Source organism: Narcine bancroftii, chromosome 6, assembly GCF_036971445.1.
Source record: "Narcine bancroftii isolate sNarBan1 chromosome 6, sNarBan1.hap1, whole genome shotgun sequence".
In the NCBI taxonomy this organism is placed as follows: domain Eukaryota; kingdom Metazoa; phylum Chordata; class Chondrichthyes; order Torpediniformes; family Narcinidae; genus Narcine; species Narcine bancroftii.
The window spans coordinates 165,287,353-165,305,911 of record NC_091474.1 but is presented as its reverse complement, the minus strand read 5'-3'; the positions used below and the strand labels follow the sequence as shown (position 1 = coordinate 165,305,911).

The 18,559-nt window shown below is 41.9% G+C and overlaps 1 protein-coding gene across 6 annotated transcripts in view; it reads right to left on the bottom strand.

The window, feature by feature from the left end:
- The window catches only part of mpv17 (mitochondrial inner membrane protein MPV17), a 106,409-nt gene that overhangs the window by 33,051 nt on the left and 54,799 nt on the right, over positions 1-18,559 (bottom strand). For 3 of the 6 annotated variants that reach the window (XM_069886587.1, XM_069886585.1, XM_069886588.1), the window contains one exon: positions 17,916-18,072. In XM_069886587.1, coding sequence (XP_069742688.1) covers positions 17,916-18,072 — 157 coding nt within the window. Of the gene's footprint in view, positions 1-8,512; positions 8,731-17,915; positions 18,073-18,559 lie in introns of those variants that run through there. The other 3 variants (XR_011340507.1, XR_011340508.1, XM_069886586.1) reach the window with 2 other exon arrangements.

Below are 18,559 nucleotides of genomic sequence, written 5' to 3'. Positions count from 1 at the left end.
TCAGTATTTACGAAGGAGAAAGATATTGAATTGTGTAAGGTAAGGAAAACAAGTCGGGAAGTTATGGAAACCGATGATTGAAGAGGAGGAAGATCTAGAGCTTTTAAGAAATTTAAAGGTGGCAAGTCTCCAGTCCCTGACAGGATATTGAGGGAAGTCAGTGCAGAAATAGCAGGGGCTCTGACAGAAATATTTAAAATGTCATTAGTGACAGGAATGGTGCTGGAGGACTGGAGGATTGCGCATATTGTTCCATTGTTTAAAAAGAGTTCAAGGAGTAAACTGAGCAATTATCAGCCTGTAAGTTTGATGTCAGTGGTGGGCAAACTAATGGAAAGTGTTCTTAGAGATGGTCTATACAATTATCTTGATAGACATGGTATGGTTAGGAACAGTCAAAATGAATTTGTGTGTGACAAATCTTGTTGAATTTTTTGAAGAGGTTACCAGGAAAATTGATGAGGGTAAGGTGGTGGATGTTGTCTATTTGGACTTCAGTAAGGCCTTTGACAAGGTCCCACATGGAAGGTTAGTTAGGAAGGTTAGTTAGGAAGGTTCAATCGTTAGGTGTGAATGTGGAAGTAGTAAAATGGATTCAACAGTGGCTGGATGGGAGATGTCAGAGTGTGGTGGTGGACAACTGTTTGTCGGATTGGAGGCCGGTGACTAGTGACGTGGCTCAGGGATCTGTACTGGGTCCATTGTTGTTTGTAATATACATTAATGATCTAGATCACACATGTCAAACTCTGGCCCTTTATAATTATATTTGGCCTGCAAGATCATATCAAAAATGTATTAGAGGAGGCCCGCTGGCCGCCGCGCCAGTATAGCGCATGCACAGTAACCGCTGTGTCCCAGGGTGAGAGAGAGAGAGAAAAATACTGGTCCTTGAAAAGTAGAGGTGGGTGGTTTTATAAACACGCTGTCGTGTCCCCCCGCCCACCCCCCCCCCCCCCACCGCAGTGCGCCTGGCCGGTGTCAGGGGAAGCCAAGGCCGCTTCCCAGCGCCCGGAACCCCAGTGGCACAGCATTTCTTGGAGCTGCAGATGGAGTCAGGACGCCGGAGGGAAGATTGGGGCTCCCCGCCGGGCGATGGGGGCACCGGCCGCCCTGCGCCTTTCCACCGGACCAGCGGCGGGTGCCCGGAGTACATGTGGATAGCAAGGCTGGACGGGCAGGTAGGGTGGAACCCCCCACCAATCTCGGGAGTGGGGTGGGCTGGATCGGGATTAGCCGCGCTCACCTGCTCCTCCACCGCTGACCGAGATCCCAGCGTGGTCCTGAGCGCGGAGACTGCCCTGGAAAGGTCCTGGGACACCGGCACAGAAATAAAAGGGGGTCCGGGAGAAACTCAGCAGGTCAAGGGGGGTCCGGGAGAAACTCAGCAGGTCAAGGGGGGTCCGGGAGAAACTCAGCAGTCAAAGGGGGATCCGGGAGAAACTCAGCAGGTCAAAGGGGGATCCGGGAGAAACTCAGCAGGTCAAAGGGAGGTCCGAGAGAAACTCAGCAGGTCAAGGGGGAGGGATCCGGGAGAAACTCAGAAGGTCAAGGGGAGGGGGTCCGGGAGAAACTCAGCAGGTCAAGAGGGGATCCGGGAGAAACTCAGCAGGTCAAGGGAGGTCCGGGAGAAACTCAGCAGGTCAAGGGGGGTCCGGCAGAAACTCAGGGGGGGCCTGACCTTGCCAGGACCGTTGCCCATTCCCCCTCCCTGCCACAGGCCAACCCGCGACTCACGGTGACGGGGCCGCTGATCCACCGAGATGCCGCCCTGCAGCGAGAGCTGATGCCCCCGCACTGTCGTTGTCTAACCCGATCGCCCGCAAACCCCGCCCTCCCGCACACAGGCCTGAGTAAGTATTATGAAATTTAATCTCAGGATAAAACGATCTTCCAATAGTTTCATGTCACAGTGATAAATATATTCCTGGTTAAAAATGGTCCTGCACCTGGATACAAGCTCATTAGACATAAAACTTGAAAAGTGTGTAAATCAAAGGATATCTGTACCAATGGAAAAAGGGCATGGCAAATAACCCTGCTAGAGTTCATGCCCACAATCAGTCACCCATTTGATTGTTTCAGGAATCATGTTATTCTCCCACATTCTCAATAGCCCTCAGATTTTACTATTCGACAGCACACTAGCAACATTTGACAAATCCTCTATAGAGAAATATTATTTATTGAATATTTTATTTCTCATTTGTTAATGCTTCTGGAAAGAGTTTATCCAAAACTATTATTAAACATTTATTTTAATAAGAAAAAGTTTAACATTACATATGTTGAAAGAAGAGAAAACATGCAGATGTTGTTGAAAATTTTCAATAAATATTTAGTTCGGCCCTCGACTTAGTCCAAGTTTTTAATTTTGGCCCTCTGTGAATTTGAGTTTGACACCCCTGATCTAGATGATGGGGTGGTAAATTGGATTTGTAAGTTAGCAGATGATACTAAGATAGGTGGTGTTGTGGACAGTGAGGAAGCTTTTCAAATCTTGCAGAGCGATTTGGGCAAGTTAGAAGAGTGGGCTGAAAGTTGGCAAATGGACCTGACAAGGCCAATAAAAGGAGGTTAAGGCAAAGGAGTGGCCAGCGAGGAGTAGCCAGTGACTGAGTGGCCTGGTGAAGGAGTGGGGCTTCGAGGCTTTGGCTCAAGAAGCTTTGGTTAGCAGAGGCTGAGGTCAAGCATATCTAGAAAGACTGTATTTTTGTCACATTTTTTTTTGCATCTTTGTAAGGCGAGGGGGAGAGAGAAGGGATGAATGTGAGAGCAGTTTGCTGTTCTCCATCCCAGATGTGGGAGGTCCTGGAGTCTTCTTGCCTCCTAGATGTTCATGTCTGCACTAAGTGTGCTGAGCTGCAGCTCCTCAGGGACCGTGTTAGGGAACTGGAACTGCAGCTCGACAACCTTGCCCTGTTCAGAGAGAGTGAGGAAGTCATAGACAGGAGTTACAGCCAGTTGGTCACACTAGGGCCACAGGAGGAGGATCAGTGGGTTACGGTTAGGAGAGAGAAAGGGAAGAAACAGGTACAAGAGGGCCCCTGTGACTATATACCTCAACAATAGGTACTCCTCCTTGAGTACTGTTGGGGGGGGGGGAAAGTCAAGCAGGGGAAGGCATCAGTGGCTGTACCTCTAGCATGAGGTCAACCTCTGTGGCTCAGAAAAGTAGGGAAAGGAAGAGGAGGGCAATAGTTATAGGGGATTTGATGGTCAGGAGGACAGATGGGGGATTCTGTGGATATGATAAAGAAAACCAGATGATGGTTTGCCTCCCTGGTGTCAGGGTCTGGGATGTAGTTTCTCATGTCCAAGACATCCAAAAGGGGTGGGGGGGGGGAAAAGTTATTAAGTCATGGTACATGTTGGTACCAATGACATCGGGAGGAAGAGTGAAGTGGTCCTGAAAAATTAATATAGGGAGTTAGGTAGGGAGCTAAAAAGGAGGACCACAAAGGGAGTAATCTCTGGATTACTACCTGTACCACGTGACAGTGAGGGCAGGAATAATATAAGGTGGAGGAGGAATGCGTGGCTGAAGGGGTGGAGCAAGGGGCAGAGATTTGAGTTTTTGGATCACTGGGACCTTTTTTGGGGGAGGTGGGACCTGCTCCGAATGGATGGGTTGCATCTGAAACCCAGAGGGACCAGTATCCTGGTGGGGACATTTTCTAAGGCTACTAAGGGGGCTTTAAACTAGTATGGCTGGGGAAGGGGTCCATATAAAGGAGATGCAAGATAGGTTGGAGGGCTTGTCAAGGGAGGTGAAATGGATGGAATTTAAAAAAGGAGAAGTTACAATTATAGGGGTGGATTATAGACCACCTAGTGAGGAGCAAGAAACGGAGGAGAAAATGTGTAAGGAAATAGCAGAAATATGTAATAAGCAAAGGGCTATGTTAATAATAGGACTGCCTAAAGAAATCTCTTGGTGCCTGCCACATTGACCACCGCCAGTGGGCTGATAACGCCTCATACCGTGCATCTTGGCGCCTCACAGTTTGGCGGGCAGCAGCCTCCTTTGAAGAAGACCGCAGAGCCCACCTCACTGACAAAAGGCAAAGGAGGAAAAACCCAACACCCAACCCCAACCAACCAATTTTCCCTTGCAACCGCTGCAATCGTGTCTGCCTGTCCCGCATCGGACTGGTCAGCCACAAACGAGCCTGCAGCTGACGTGGACTTTTTACCCCCTCCATAAATCTTCGTCCGCGAAGCCAAGCCAAAGAAAGAAGAATGTTAATAGGGGATCTTAATTTTCCTAATATAAATTGGGAAACACATTCTGTGAAGGGGCTGGATGGATTAGAATTTGTAAAATGTGAGCAGGATAGTTTTTTTGCAGCAATATGTTGAGGTACCCTCTAGAGAAGGGGCAGTGTTGGATCTACTTTTGGGGAATGAGATAGGGCAGATGACTGAGGTGTATGTTGGGGAGCACTTCGGATCCAGTGATCATGGTACAATTAGTTTCAATATAATTATGGAAAGGGATAGGTCTGATCTAAAGATTAAGGTTTTAGAGTGGGGGAAAGCCAGATTTGAAGAAATGAGAAGAGATTTGCAAGAAGTGGTTTGGGGTGATTTGTTTTATAGGAAGGAGGTAGAGGAGAAATGGAGGTCTTTTAAAGGTGAAATTTTGAGGGTGCAGAATCTTTATGTTCCTGTTAGGATAAAAGGCAGGGCCAAAAGTTTGAGAGTGCCGTGGCTTTCAAGATTAGTAAGTTAGTTTGAATTAAAAGGGAGGCCTACATCAAATATAAGAAACAGGGTATAAATGAGATGCTTAAGAAAGAAATTAGAAAAGCTAAAAGAAGGTATGAGGTGGCTATAGTGAACAGGGTGAAAGTAAATCCGAAGGGTTTTTACAAATATGTAAATAGCAAAAGGAAAGTGAAGGATAAAATTGGTCCCTTAGAGAATCAACTGTGTGCAGAGCCGAATGAGATGGGGGAGATTTTGAATGAGTTCTTCTCTTCAGTATTCACTGAATATTCTTCAGTATTTAAAAGATAGGGAATTGTGTAGGATAAGAGAAGCAAAAGGAGTGATTATGGAAAATGTAAGGATTAGGAAAGAGGGGGTATTGGATCTTTTGAGGCATATAACAGTGGATAAGTCTCCAGGTCCCAACGGGATTTTACCCAGGACCTTGATGAAAGTCAGGGAGGAAATAGCGGCGGCTCTGACAGTGATTTTTCAAAAGTCACTAGAGGGGGGCATGGTGCCACAGGATTGGCATTCCTCTGTTTAAAAAGGGCTCTGGGTGTAGGCCCAGCAATTATAAGCCAGTAAGTTTGATGTCAGTGGTCAGTAAACTAATGGAAAGTATTCTTAGAGATAATATGTAAAAGTATCTAGAGAAGCAGGGACTGATCAGGGACACCCAACATGGGTTTGTGAGGAGAAGGTCATGTTTGACAAATCTTGTTGAATTTTTTGAGGAGATGATTAGGAAATTTGATGAGGGTAGAGCAGTAGATGTTGTCTATATGGATTTAAGTAAGGCCATTGATAAGGTTCCACATGGAAGGTTGGTAAGGAAGGTTGGTAAGGAAGGTTCAGGTGCTTGGTATTAATATTGAGATAGTCAGATGGGATCATTGGTGGCTAGAAGGTAGATGCCAGAGAGTCATAGTGGTTAACTGTCTGTCAGGATGGAGGCCAGTGATAAGCGGTGTGCCTCAATGATCAGTGTTGGGTCCTTTGTTGTTTGTCATTTATATGAATGATTTGGATGATGGAGTGGTAAATTGGATTAGTAAATATGCAGATGATACAAAATAGGGGGAGTTGTGGATAATGAAGATGGTTTTCAGAGACTGCAGAAGGATTTGGACTGCTTAGCAGAGTGGGCTGAAAGATGGCAGATGGAATTTAATACCGATAAGTATGAAGTGCTTCATTTTTGGAAGAATAATCAAAACAGGACAAATGCAAATGAAGGGCATTGTTGAGGCCAAAGTTGGAATACTGTGTCCAGTTAAGGTTCCCAAATTATAGGAAGGATATTAATAAGGTAGAGAGGGTGCAGAAAAGATATACTAAAATTTTGGAATTGTGCTTTAGGTGTGATGTGGAGATTGGAACCTTTGTCCATCAACTTGACTGTGTACAAAGGTGAGATCCTTCTGGGAGGACTTGGGGGACATTCTGGAAAAAATTACAATGGTGGATTTTCCACAAGATCTGGAATTTTAACTTTTGGGAAACATTATGGTCATGTGTTTTAAAGTGTCCAAGTATCAAATTCAGTTTGTGAAGGTCACCTTGGTGGTAGCCAGGAAATGTATAGTGGTCTCATGGAAGTCTGACTCCCAGCTAAGTAGTACACAATGGAATATGGAGATATAGAGATGTATTCCCCTGGAGAAAATCACATACAATTTAAGGTGAAAATATGACACATTCGTTAGGGTATGGCAGCCTTATCTGCAATATATAGGTACGCAGATAGAGTTACACCCCTTCTAAATAGAAGAAAGCTAAAACTTCCTGCTAATAGTGAAACAACTGAGATAAATCAAGTGGGTCGTGGTACAGATAATGCGCTCTTGTTTTTGTGTCTTTTTCATTTTACTTTATGTTACTTTAGGTTTATATTTGGTTCCTTTAAAAGTCAGTGACTCTAGATTTTTGGTTTTTATGTTTGTTTAATTTACATAATCTTTTCCTATGGTATAGAAGGGAAGGGAGAGGGGTGGGCATGGGGAGAAAAAAGGGCTATGAAATGTATCATTGTTGAGAAAGATTATATTGTTGCTTTGGATTTGTGTGAGTCAGGAAATCAAAATAAAATATTCAAAATAAAAAGAAACCTATTGCAATTGTATAGGGCTGTAAGGTCACACATTGAACTAAGAGGTTGGTCATTTTGGATTTAGTTACCAAAATATGTATAGTTCAGCCCCATATGTTGATGTGCTAAAGGGAGTACCAGATAACCACAGTTCTATAATAGATGGATATTCTATTCAAATTAAAAAAAAATCAGAAGGAGTTGCATATAACCTGATCTTTAACTAATTTCCAAGACTTTTAATTTTAACAACCTGTGTCTAACTCTGCAGTGAAAATATAACCAATAGTTTGAGGGTAAATATAATTAATCAGTTGACATATGAAGATGGTACAGTATTCCTCGATTTCAGAAGGTTTCCTATGTTGTCCATGGCTTTTGCTGTATTGATGAACATACTGTATTAGAATACCTATAAAATATTTCACCCATTCTTTTCAGTTCATAAAATTCTGTTTAATAAAATGTTTCCATGAATATATCCTGTGTGTTCTCAGGGTTAAATTCAACATTCTTCAATCATTTCAACATATTAGTCACTAAGTTTACAGGAATGTATTTGCATCATAATTTACTTCTGTTCCCCTTAAGATATTTCCTTTTGTCTCTTTTTGACTTTGGAGGAACTGAGTTTTTATTTATTAAAAGCAAATGTTAAACTATTTTTTCAGAATAGAATGGAGTGGTAGGATTTATGGCAAAAGAATTGAGACCAAGGCCCTTGGAAAGAAAATGTGCAAAATGCCATTAAGATTCTGAAGCAAAACCAATGAACCCAGGTAAGTTGGATTAAGCAGCAAAAAAAAAGGGAAGTCTTTTACACAGATGTTGAGGTTATAAATCCCTGCTCTTGCCATTTTCTCCCAACTGTTCAGCAAGCTTGCTGGATCAACCACCCAGTTTTTCCAAATTGTTTCACAACTCTATTCCTCTTTTAAAAATGTTAAGATCTTTAAAAAAAAATACTTTGCAAAGTGCACAAAGACCATGAGAAATCGCATGGGCCATTTGGCCCCTCACACCGGCTCTACCACTCAGTAAAATCTATACATTCAAATTCAAGCATTAATTATTTCCTTTCCGATCACTGATTATAAAATGTTTCAATTCATTAATGACCTTTCTCAGAATTCTAAATAACAGCCCATCGCCTGTTTCTTGTACATCCCCTCTTAAAAATGAGTTGGGAAGAATGACGCTTTAATAAAATGACAACAACTAGATGATGATGCACAAATTTCATGAATATTTATTTATTTGATCAATTTTGAAAGGAACATTTTTTGTAATTACACGTTTAAAAGATAGATTTGGTTAGCATCTTGATTAAAGAACTTGAAAGCACACGATGAAGGGTTGAATAAAGTTAAACCTCTAATATGGCAATTTATGCTGTTACTTTCTACGTCTATCATTTGCCAATAGCATCCATAATTTTGCGATTTTTCTCTGCCTGTGCCCATTGATTCTCATGCTTTGCAATTTTAATCATTTCCCTCAAAAGGTGAAATGTGAGATCCAAGGAATTGACTGGTTCATCTGCTCTCTTTGAGTGATCAACAAAAGCAGGCACCATATCATGGTCTCCACCTTGAGGGAATGCAGGTGTCTCCACATATGCGAAAAGTTCACGCAGGCGATGACTAGCTTCTTTATTAAGGATCTCATTCAGAATTTGATCCAAGGATACTTCAGAATGAATCTTCATATCGTTTGGAATCTGCTCCAAAAGATGGAATAATTTCTCTCTCAGAATGTGGGAAAGAAATTGATCATTTTTTTCTTCAGTACCTGTACTGGCATTGGAACCGAGAGTGTTGAAAATACTTAGATCGACAGCTTGACACACAGGAGAGATGTGAGTGACCAGTAGGAAACAAGCTGCAATGAAAATCAAGGGTGTTGCCATCATATTGGCTGGAAATCTGAAAAGAAAGACAAGAGTTACAGTAAACTCTGACTTAGTTATGGCAGCACTTAGAAGAGTCACACAAATCAATTACACTGAGTTGTTCCCCTTGCAAACATTGATTCGACCCTAAGCACAGAAAGATGCTACTCCTGTTAATAACATTATTGATAATTCGAGCTGAAATCTAAATATGAATATTTTTTTCCATCCATTGGTATTAAATTTATACACTTGTGTAATTGTATCTCTTTCTTTGGCTTGGCTTCGCGGACGAAGATTTATGGAGGGGGTAAAAAGTCCACGTCAGCTGCAGGCTCGTTTGTGGCTGACCAGTCCGATGCGGGACAGGCAGACACGATTGCAGCGGTTGCAAGGGAAAATTGGTTGGTTGGGGTTGGGTGTTGGGTTTTTCCTCCTTTGCCTTTTGTCAGTGAGGTGGGCTCTGCGGTCTTCTTCAAAGGAGGCTGCTGCCCGCCAAACTGTGAGGCGCCAAGATGCACGGTTTGAGGCGTTATCAGCCCACTGGCGGTGGTCAATGTGGCAGGCACCAAGAGATTTCTTTAGGCAGTCCTTGTACCTTTTCTTTGGTGCACCTCTGTCACGGTGGCCAGTGGAGAGCTCGCCATATAATACGATCTTGGGAAGGCGATGGTCCTCCATTCTGGAGACGTGACCCATCCAGCGCAGCTGGATCTTCAGCAGCGTGGACTCGATGCTGTCGACCTCTGCCATCTCGAGTACCTCGACGTTAGGGGTGTGAGTGCTCCAATGGATGTTGAGGATGGAGCGGAGACAACGCTAGTGGAAGCGTTCTAGGAGCCGTAGGTGGTGCCGGTAGAGGACCCATGATTCGGAGCCGAACAGGAGTGTGGGTATGACAACGGCTCTGTATACGCTTATCTTTGTGAGGTTTTTCAGTTGGTTGTTTTTCCAGACTCTTTTGTGTAGTCTTCCAAAGGCGCTATTTGCCTTTGTATAATTGTATAAGCCTGAATCAAACCTCTTCCTTTAATGTAAAATTCACCGAGGAACATTTACAAATTTTGTCTTTGATTCTTCCTTGTTCGTTTATATTTATTCATTTTGCAATTGTGAAGGATTGTGAAAATACTTTCATCAGAATGGCTACTATTTAAATTACTTATTATTGTTACATTCAATACACTTTTTCATTAGTTATTTTGAAAGATTGCTCATTTTCAATCTATTTTGGACAGGTCTTGGTCTACCATCCTGCCTGCCGACACCTTCCTTGTGTGGTGCACAGAATGATCCCTTTCACTGTGCATCCAGTTAAGATCAAGATCCACACCTTTGCTTTTGACCAATAACTTGTCCAGCCTTCACATGGAATAAATTAATCTTATCACCTTTGTTCAGAAAGCAGTTATTTGCATTCTCAAACTGAAAATATAAATTGGATGGCAATTGAGAAAACTCCAAATCAGTAAAGATGAACATTTACATGAAATATTTATTTTTCTTGCGCTGTCAGGTTCCTCTATGTAAATGAAAAGGATTCACACAAATATCATGTAACAAAGCAAAAGGGAAATAATATTGCAGAGACTCAGAATATTTCTAGCAATAAGTTGGTCTCCAAATCAATTTGTTTTCTTTTCATAAAAATTGAGGGAAAGCAATGTTTACAGTAAGTTTAGTTTATCCTTCTTTTTGCTTTCTTCACATTTTAAACCAGGGTTAGGAGAAGATCTCAATTGGTGCACAATGATGGGAAGGTCTTTTGGGAACTTCTCACGGAGTCACTGTGTCATTAAAAAATAGTACTGATCTCAAGTATCCTTGTTCATGCACCTCACCAAATCTATCTGCAACTTAGCACTGACCAAGAGATACCATACATCTGTGAAATCCTGTGACAAAGTTCAATTCTTTCATCTAGAAAACCTGAACAAACATTTTTCTCTGCAGCATTGAGGCACAATAGCTTGCAAGCTATAGACAAAGTTAAATGTTAAAGTGTAATCTGTTAAACATAACTGGAAGATGTGAGGAAAGTTGAGTCAAATTTGTCGTGATCATTTATTGTGCAATTTTCTTGCTTTTTGGATAATTTTCTTCCAAAAATCACGTTACTTATCTTTGAGCATTTCTCAATGTTGCAGGAGCTCCGACAAAAATACTTGTATCATGATCAAACACAGGTAAGGTGGGGGACGACTGGAAGGCGGCTAATGTTCGGCCTGCATTTAAGAAAGGCTGTGAAGGAAACCCTGGGAATTATGGACTAGTAAGTTATGGGGGGGGGGGGGGTGGAAATTATGTAACACAAGATGTATCTGCATTTGGGAAGGTAATCACTGATTCAGCCAATCCTTGGTCTTAATGAATCAATGTTGCTTTGTGAGTGGAAATCCATGCCTCACAAATTTATAACCATATAACAATTACAGCACGAAAACAGGCCATTTTGACCCTCCTAGTCTGCACTGAACCAGGTACTCTCCTCTTGTTTCACCTACCTGCACCCTGCCCATAACCCTTCATTCCCCTCCCATCCATATGTACCTATCCAATTTTTCCTTAAATGACAAAATGGACCCTGCCGCCACTACTTCTCCCAGAAAATCATTCCACACAGTCACATGTTACTTCTAAACTTTTGCCCCTTAACTCTTAACTCATGACCTCTTGTTTCAATCTCTCCTACCCTCAAGGGAAAATACCTATCCACATCAACTCAATCTATCCCCCTCATAATCTTAAATACCTCTATCAAATCCCCTCTCAACCTTCTACACTCCAAGGAATAAACACATAACCTGCTCAATTTTTCTTTGTAATATAGATTCTGAAACCCAGGTAACATTTTCATAAATCTTCTCTGCACTCTCTCTACCTTGCTGATATCCTTCCTATAATTTGGTGATCAGAAATGCACAGTATTCCAAATTTGGCCTCATCAATGCCTTGAACAGTTTCACCATCACTTCCCAACTCCTGTATTCTATACTTTGATTTATAAAGGCTAGCATACTAAAAGCCTTCTTCACCATGAGATTCTACCTTCAGGGAATGATGCATCATGATTCCTGGATCTTTCTGCTCCCCTGCATTCCTCAATGCCTTTCCCTTCACTGCATATGTCTTGTTTTGATTATTCCTTCCAAAATGAAGCACTTCACACATATCAGCATTAAACTCCATCTGCCATCTTTCAGCCCACTCTTCTAAGCGTCCAAATCCTCCTGCAGTCTTTGAAAACCTTCTTCATTATTCACAATTCCACAATTAGTATCATCTGAGTATTTACTAATCCAATTTACTACCCCATCATCCAGATCATTAATGTAAATGACAAACAGCAAGGGACCCAATACAGATCCCTGAGGCACACCACTTGTTACTGGTCTCCAGTCTGACAAACAGTTATCCACTACGACTCTCTGGCATCTCCCTTCCAGCCACTGTTGAATCCATTTGACTATCTCAAAACTGAGATAGCAACTGAACCTTCCCAACTAACCTTCCATGCGGAACCTTAGCGGAGGCCTTACTGAAGTCCATATAGACAACATCTACTGCACTCCCCTAATTAACATTCATGTTTACTTCTTCAAAAAATTCAGCAAGATTGGTCAAACATGGCCTTCCACACACAAACCTGTGTTGAGTGTAACTGATCAGAGCCTCTCTCTCCAGATACTTATATATATTATCTCTAAAAATGCTTTCCATTACTTACCTACCACCAACTTCAAACTTACAGCCTATAATTGCTTGGCTTGCTCCTTGAACCCTTTTTAAACAAAGGAACCATGTGTGCAATACACCAATCCTCAGGCACTATACCCATCTATAGTGACATTTGAAAAATCACTGTCAGAGCCTCTGCTATTTCCTCACCAACTTCTCTCAAGGTCCTGGGGAAAATCCCTGGAGACATTCATCTTTATATGCTTCAAAAGCTCCAGTACTTTCTCTTTTCTAATCACTACAGTTTCCATAATTACCCTCTTTGTTTCCTTTACCTCACACAATTCAGTATCCTTCTCTTTAGTGAATTCTGAAGAAAAGAAATTGTTCAATATCTTCCCCCACACACAGTTGTCCGCTCTGATCCTCTAAGGAAACAATTTTATCCCTCTCTCTCCTTTTGCTATTAACATATTTGTAGAAACCTTTTGGATTTATTTTCACCCTCTTTGGTTCTTTTACCTTTTCTAATTTATTTCTTAAGATTATTTTTACATTCAATGTATTCTCCAAACATCTCTTTATTCATTTATTTATTGTTGGTCTCAGTCTTTTTTCAAACCAAGTTTCCAATATTCCTTGAAAACCATGGCTCTCTCAAACTTTTGATTCTGCCTTTTAACCCAAAATGAACATAAAGATTTTGAAGCCTGAAAATCTCACCTTTAGAAGACCTCCATTTCTCTACTATATCCTTCCCATAAAATAAATTGCCCCAATCCACTCCTCGTAAATACTTTTTCATCTCCTCAAATCTAGCTTTTCCCCACTTGAAAACCTCAGTCTTAGGTCCTGATTTGAGAGTAGCAGTTCAGAATGCTTGTAGAGAACGGTGCGGACTTGAAAGGTCAACCTGGCCTGTTTCCACTCCGTAAATGGTTATATGGTTAATGGCACTATGATCACTGGATCTGAAGTGCTCCTCAACACACACCTCAGTCACCTGCCCTATCCCCTTCCCAACAGCAGATCCAAAACTGCCCCTTCTCTAGTGGGTACCTTAATGTATTGTTGCAAAAAAACTATCCTGCACACATTTTACAAACTCCAATCCATCCAGCCCTTTCACAGAATGGGTTTCCCAATACATATTTGGAAAATTAAAATCTCCCACAATCACAACCCTGTGCTTATTACAAATATCTGCTATCTCCCTACAAATTTGCTCCTCGAGTTCTCGTTCCCCATTAGGTGGTCTATTTTTTTCTTTGGCTTGGCTTTGCGGACGAAGATTTATGGAGGGGTAATGACCACATCAGCTGCAGGCTCGTTTGTGGCTGACAAGTCCGATGCGGGACAGGCAGACACGGTTGCAGTGGTTGCAAGGGAAAATTGGTTGGTTGGGGTTGGGTGTTGGGTTTTTCCTCCTTTGTCTTTTGACAGTGAGGTGGGCTCTGCGGTCTTCTTCAAACGAGGTTGCTGCCCGCCAAACTGTGAGGTGCCAAGATGCACGGTTTGAGGCGATATCAGCCCACTGGCAATGGTCAATGTGGCAGGCACCAAGAGATTTCTTTAAGCAGTCCTTGTATCTCTTCTTTGGTGCACCTCCTTAGGTGGTCTTTAATACGCTCTTATAAGCATAACTACCCCTTTCCCATTCCTCAATTCCACCCATACACCTTCCCTGGATGAGCCCTCTAATCCATTCTGCCTAATCACATCTGTAATATTTTCTCTGAAAAACAATGCTACACTACCCCTTCTTGCCCCTCCAATTCTATCACACCTAAAGCAACAAAATCCAGGAATATTTAGCTGCCAATCACATCCCTCCTGCAACCATGTCTCACTAATCACTTTCATGTCATACTGCCAAGTGTCTATCCACACCCTCAACTAATCCTCCTAGCATTAAAGTATATGTATTTCAGAGATTTGCCATTTCTTGCTCTGTTTTCCCCTATCTTTACAAACAACTCTATTCTGTTCTTTTTTTCTATCATCTCCCCAGAGAGCATCCCGTTCTCTATCACCTGCCTTTCCACCCCCAAACTCTGTCTCCAAGCTTTCTCTGTTTGCATTTTAACCTCTGCTATTCTCCTCCCTTTGGTTCCCTCCCCACAACCATTCTAGTTTAGTCTCTTGAGTAGCCTTTGCAAATGTCTCTGCCAGGATCCTGGTCTCCCTGGGATTCAAGTGCAACCTATCCTTTCTGTACAGGTCCCCCCAAAAAAGATCCAGTGATCCAGAAACTTGAATCCCTGCCCCTTGCTCCACCCCTTCAGCCACACATTCATTCTCCACCTCATTCTATTGCCTGCTCTCACTGTCGCATGGCACAGGCAGTAATCCCAAAATTATTCCCTTCCTGGTCCTTCTTTTCAGCTCCCTACCTAACTCCCTGTACTCACTTTTCAGGACCTCTTCTCTCTTCCTCCCTATGTCAATAGTACCTACATGTACCATGACCACTGGCTCATCTCCCTCCCACTTTAAGATATCTTGGACATGAGCAGCAACATCCCGGACCCTGGCACCAAGGAGGCAAACCACCATCCGGTTCTCCTTACTGCGCTCACAGAATCCCCTATCTGTCCTCCGAACTATCCAGTCCCCTCTGTCTCCTGCCCTCCTCTTCCTTTCCCTACCTTTTTGAGCCACAGGGGCTGATCCTGTGACAGAGGTACAGCCACTGTTGCTTTTCCCATCTAAGCTGTTCCACCCCCCCCCCCCCCCCAAACAGTACTCAAAGAGGAGTACCTGTTATTGAGGGTTACAGCCACAGAGGTCCTCTCTAGCACCTTACTCTTCCACTTCCCTCTCCTAACTGTGACCCACTTATCCTCCTCCCACAGCCCTGGTGTAACCATCTGGCTGTAACTCTTATCTATGATTTCCTCACTTTCCCTGACCAGGGTAAGGTAATTGAACTGCAGCTCCAGTTCCTTAACATGGTTGCTGAGAAACCACAGCTCAGTACACCTGGTGCAGACAGGTGACCAAGCAAGCTGATGAGGACAAGCTAGTAAATGTTGCATACATGGATTTCAGCAAGCCTTTTGATAAGATACTGTATGGCAAGCATGGTAGATCGTGTCTGATCAATTCAGAGGAATTCCTGAACATGGGGTAAGGAGATAGATGTGATCAATATGGATGTTAGTAAGGCATTTGACAAGTACCCCCATGAGAGTCTCTTTCAGAAGTCATGAGGTCTGGGATCCATGGAACATTGGCTGTGTGGATAAAAGTGGGCTTTCATGTAGAATGCAGAGAGTAATAGAGGAAGGTAAGTATTCTGCCTGGAGGTCAGTGATTAGTGTAGTTCTGCAGGGATCTGTTCTTTGTGACTTTTATAAATGACCTAGATGAAGAGGCGGAAGGATGGGTCAGTAAGTTTGCGGATGATACGAAATTTGGAAGAGTTGTAGGTGGAGATCAAGTTGATCGTAGGATATAGATAGGATGCAGAAGTTGACGGAAACATGGCAGATGGGTACCGTATAAATATGAGGTGATGCATTTTGGAAAGACAAATTAGTTACTTAAGAGTGTGAATGAACAGACGGACCTTGGGGGTCCAAATCCATACATCTCTCAAGGTCGCCGCACAGATTGATAGGATAGTTAAGAAGGCCGATGGGATGTTGGGGTTCATTAATCGGGGGATTGAGTTCAAGAAGACATGTTGCAACTTTAACATTTTCTGGTAAGACCATACTGTTCAGTTCTGGTCACCTCATTACAGGAACGATGTGGGTATAGAGGAGATTTAACAGGATGTTTCCTGAATTGGAAAACAAGTCATGAGGCAAAGTTACCAGAGCTGCGATTTTTCTCTTTGTAGCGAAGGATGAGAGGAGACTTAATAGAAGGCCACAAAATTATGGGAGGCACCCAGCCAGCCCCTTTTTCTCAGGGCAGAAATAGCCTGGAAAATAGTACAAAGTGAAGGGAGGGAAGTTTAAGGAAGAGATCAAGGTTAAGTTGTTTTTTTTATTAAAAAAAATTTCCATACATGTAGTAATCAAGAATTACTTTAATAATACTTTCCAAAGTGAAACAAACTAGAAATTGCATACATGAAGGTATTTACCTCTTCCCTCAAAATAACCAATATGAAAAATATATAGTTATATAAAATAAAAGAGAAAAAAAATGAGCCTTTCAGAATTGTACAGAGGGATATTGTCTAACACACATTTAGAGAATTCTTTAATACAATTCAGAGATTTTTGCAAGGCCAGAAGCATAGGAAGGACATTTTTACAAATTTATATCGTATGTTTGGGCGTACAGGCAGCAAATTTGCAGAAACATAGCATATTTATTTCTCAAGCTATATGTAATTTTTTTCCAAAGGAATACAACTTTGAATTTCTGCATTCTATCTTGCCATACCAGATATATATATCTGATATCCAAATAACAGCAATGCATTTCCTTGCCACTGCTTTTCCCCTTTCACTCTTAACCATGTTCTCTGCTATCTCACCTACCCTCAGTGGAAAACTCCTATCTACATTTACTCTATCTATCCCCCTCATAATTTTATATACCTCTATCAAATCTCCCCTCATTCTTCTATGTTCCAGGCAATAAAGTCCAAACCTCTTTAACCTTTCTCTGTAACTCAGTTCCTGAACTCCAGGTAACATCATAGTAAATCTTCTCTGCACTCTTTCTATCTTATTGATATCTTTTTTATAGTTAGGTGATGAAAACTGCACACAATACTCTTGTCTTATACACCTTTACCAATAACATCCTAACTCCTATACTCAATAGTTTGATTTATGAAGGCTAATAAGCCAAAAGCTCTCTTAACAACCCTATCCACCCTTGACACCACTTTCAGGGAATTATGTATCTGTATTCACAGATCCCTCCGTTCTACCACACTGATCAGTGCCTACCATTTACTGTGTATGTCCCTTCTTGGTTTGTTCTTCCAACGCAACACCTCACACTTGTCTGCATTAAATTCCATCTGCCATTTTTTAGCCCATTTTTCCAGCTGGTCCAGATCCTTTGGCAAGTTTTGAAAACCTTCTTTACTGTCCATAACACCTCCAATCTTAGAGTCATCTGCAAACTTGCTGATCCAGTTCAATATTATGAATATAAGTACAATATTTAGAAATCAATTTTGCACATCAGATCCTAATATTTCTGTTCAGCAATTTCCTCTACAATGTGCTCAGACTGATTTATAATCTCAGCCTCTATAAACAGAATACCTTCAAGTAAACTGGGTTTACCAGCAATGAGATAAAACATGTCTACATGTGAATGAAAGTTACTTGGTTAGATTAAAGATGACAAGGTAGGGCCTTTGATTGAAATGACCTTGTCTACAGTACAAGTCCCATTGCTTCTAATGTCACAAGACGGCAGGAGCACAGTCAATGTTTGCCTACCTACCTGCCCATTAATAAAAATACAAAGTAAATGCAAACATGCTCAAACACTAAACTTTAGATAATAATTTAATTCAGAATTGGTTCAGCAGCTTTAAAAAGTTAAGGAGCCCGCACTCACCTGCAGCCTTGGTGCTGTTACTGCAAAATGTCTAGAGTTGATAGAAACGGCTTGTTGGCTGAGGGTGTCTTCTTGCGCTTTAAGTCCATAGAATTCTCCCCCAGCTTTATACCATGCACAAGGAGTCCTGCTGACATCAGTGAATCTGTGGCTATTGCTTGTAAATGCAGAAAGTTTTCCATAAAACATTAATGACCGGACATCTTTTGTGTTAAAATATATAGTAAATGATAGCACTCTCTGAAGCACAGCTAATAAAACTTAACTGTAAAATATTGACGTGTTGCTTGCAACAAGAGCAATCTGAAAAATCAATAATTCACCTGTTTTACACGATGTATTTTTTTGAGCATTTAGAACTCACAGGCAAATGAGATCGTCAACTAACTTTTCTGATATTTTATTGTTGTATTTCACATATGGTTAACAAGAACAAAAATGAGCTTTAGATGATCATAAAACATATGATGCATAGAGCAATAATGCAGAAACCATGGTTGAATGGAGAGGTCTGGGCACGTCTCAATGGCTTCAGGTGAGGAGACAAGATGGTGGAAAGATCTGTCAGAGATGAACTCTCCAGTGCAATCTGAAAGCCAAAGTGTGGGTACTATGTGACATTGGCAACACGTGGCAAGGGATCA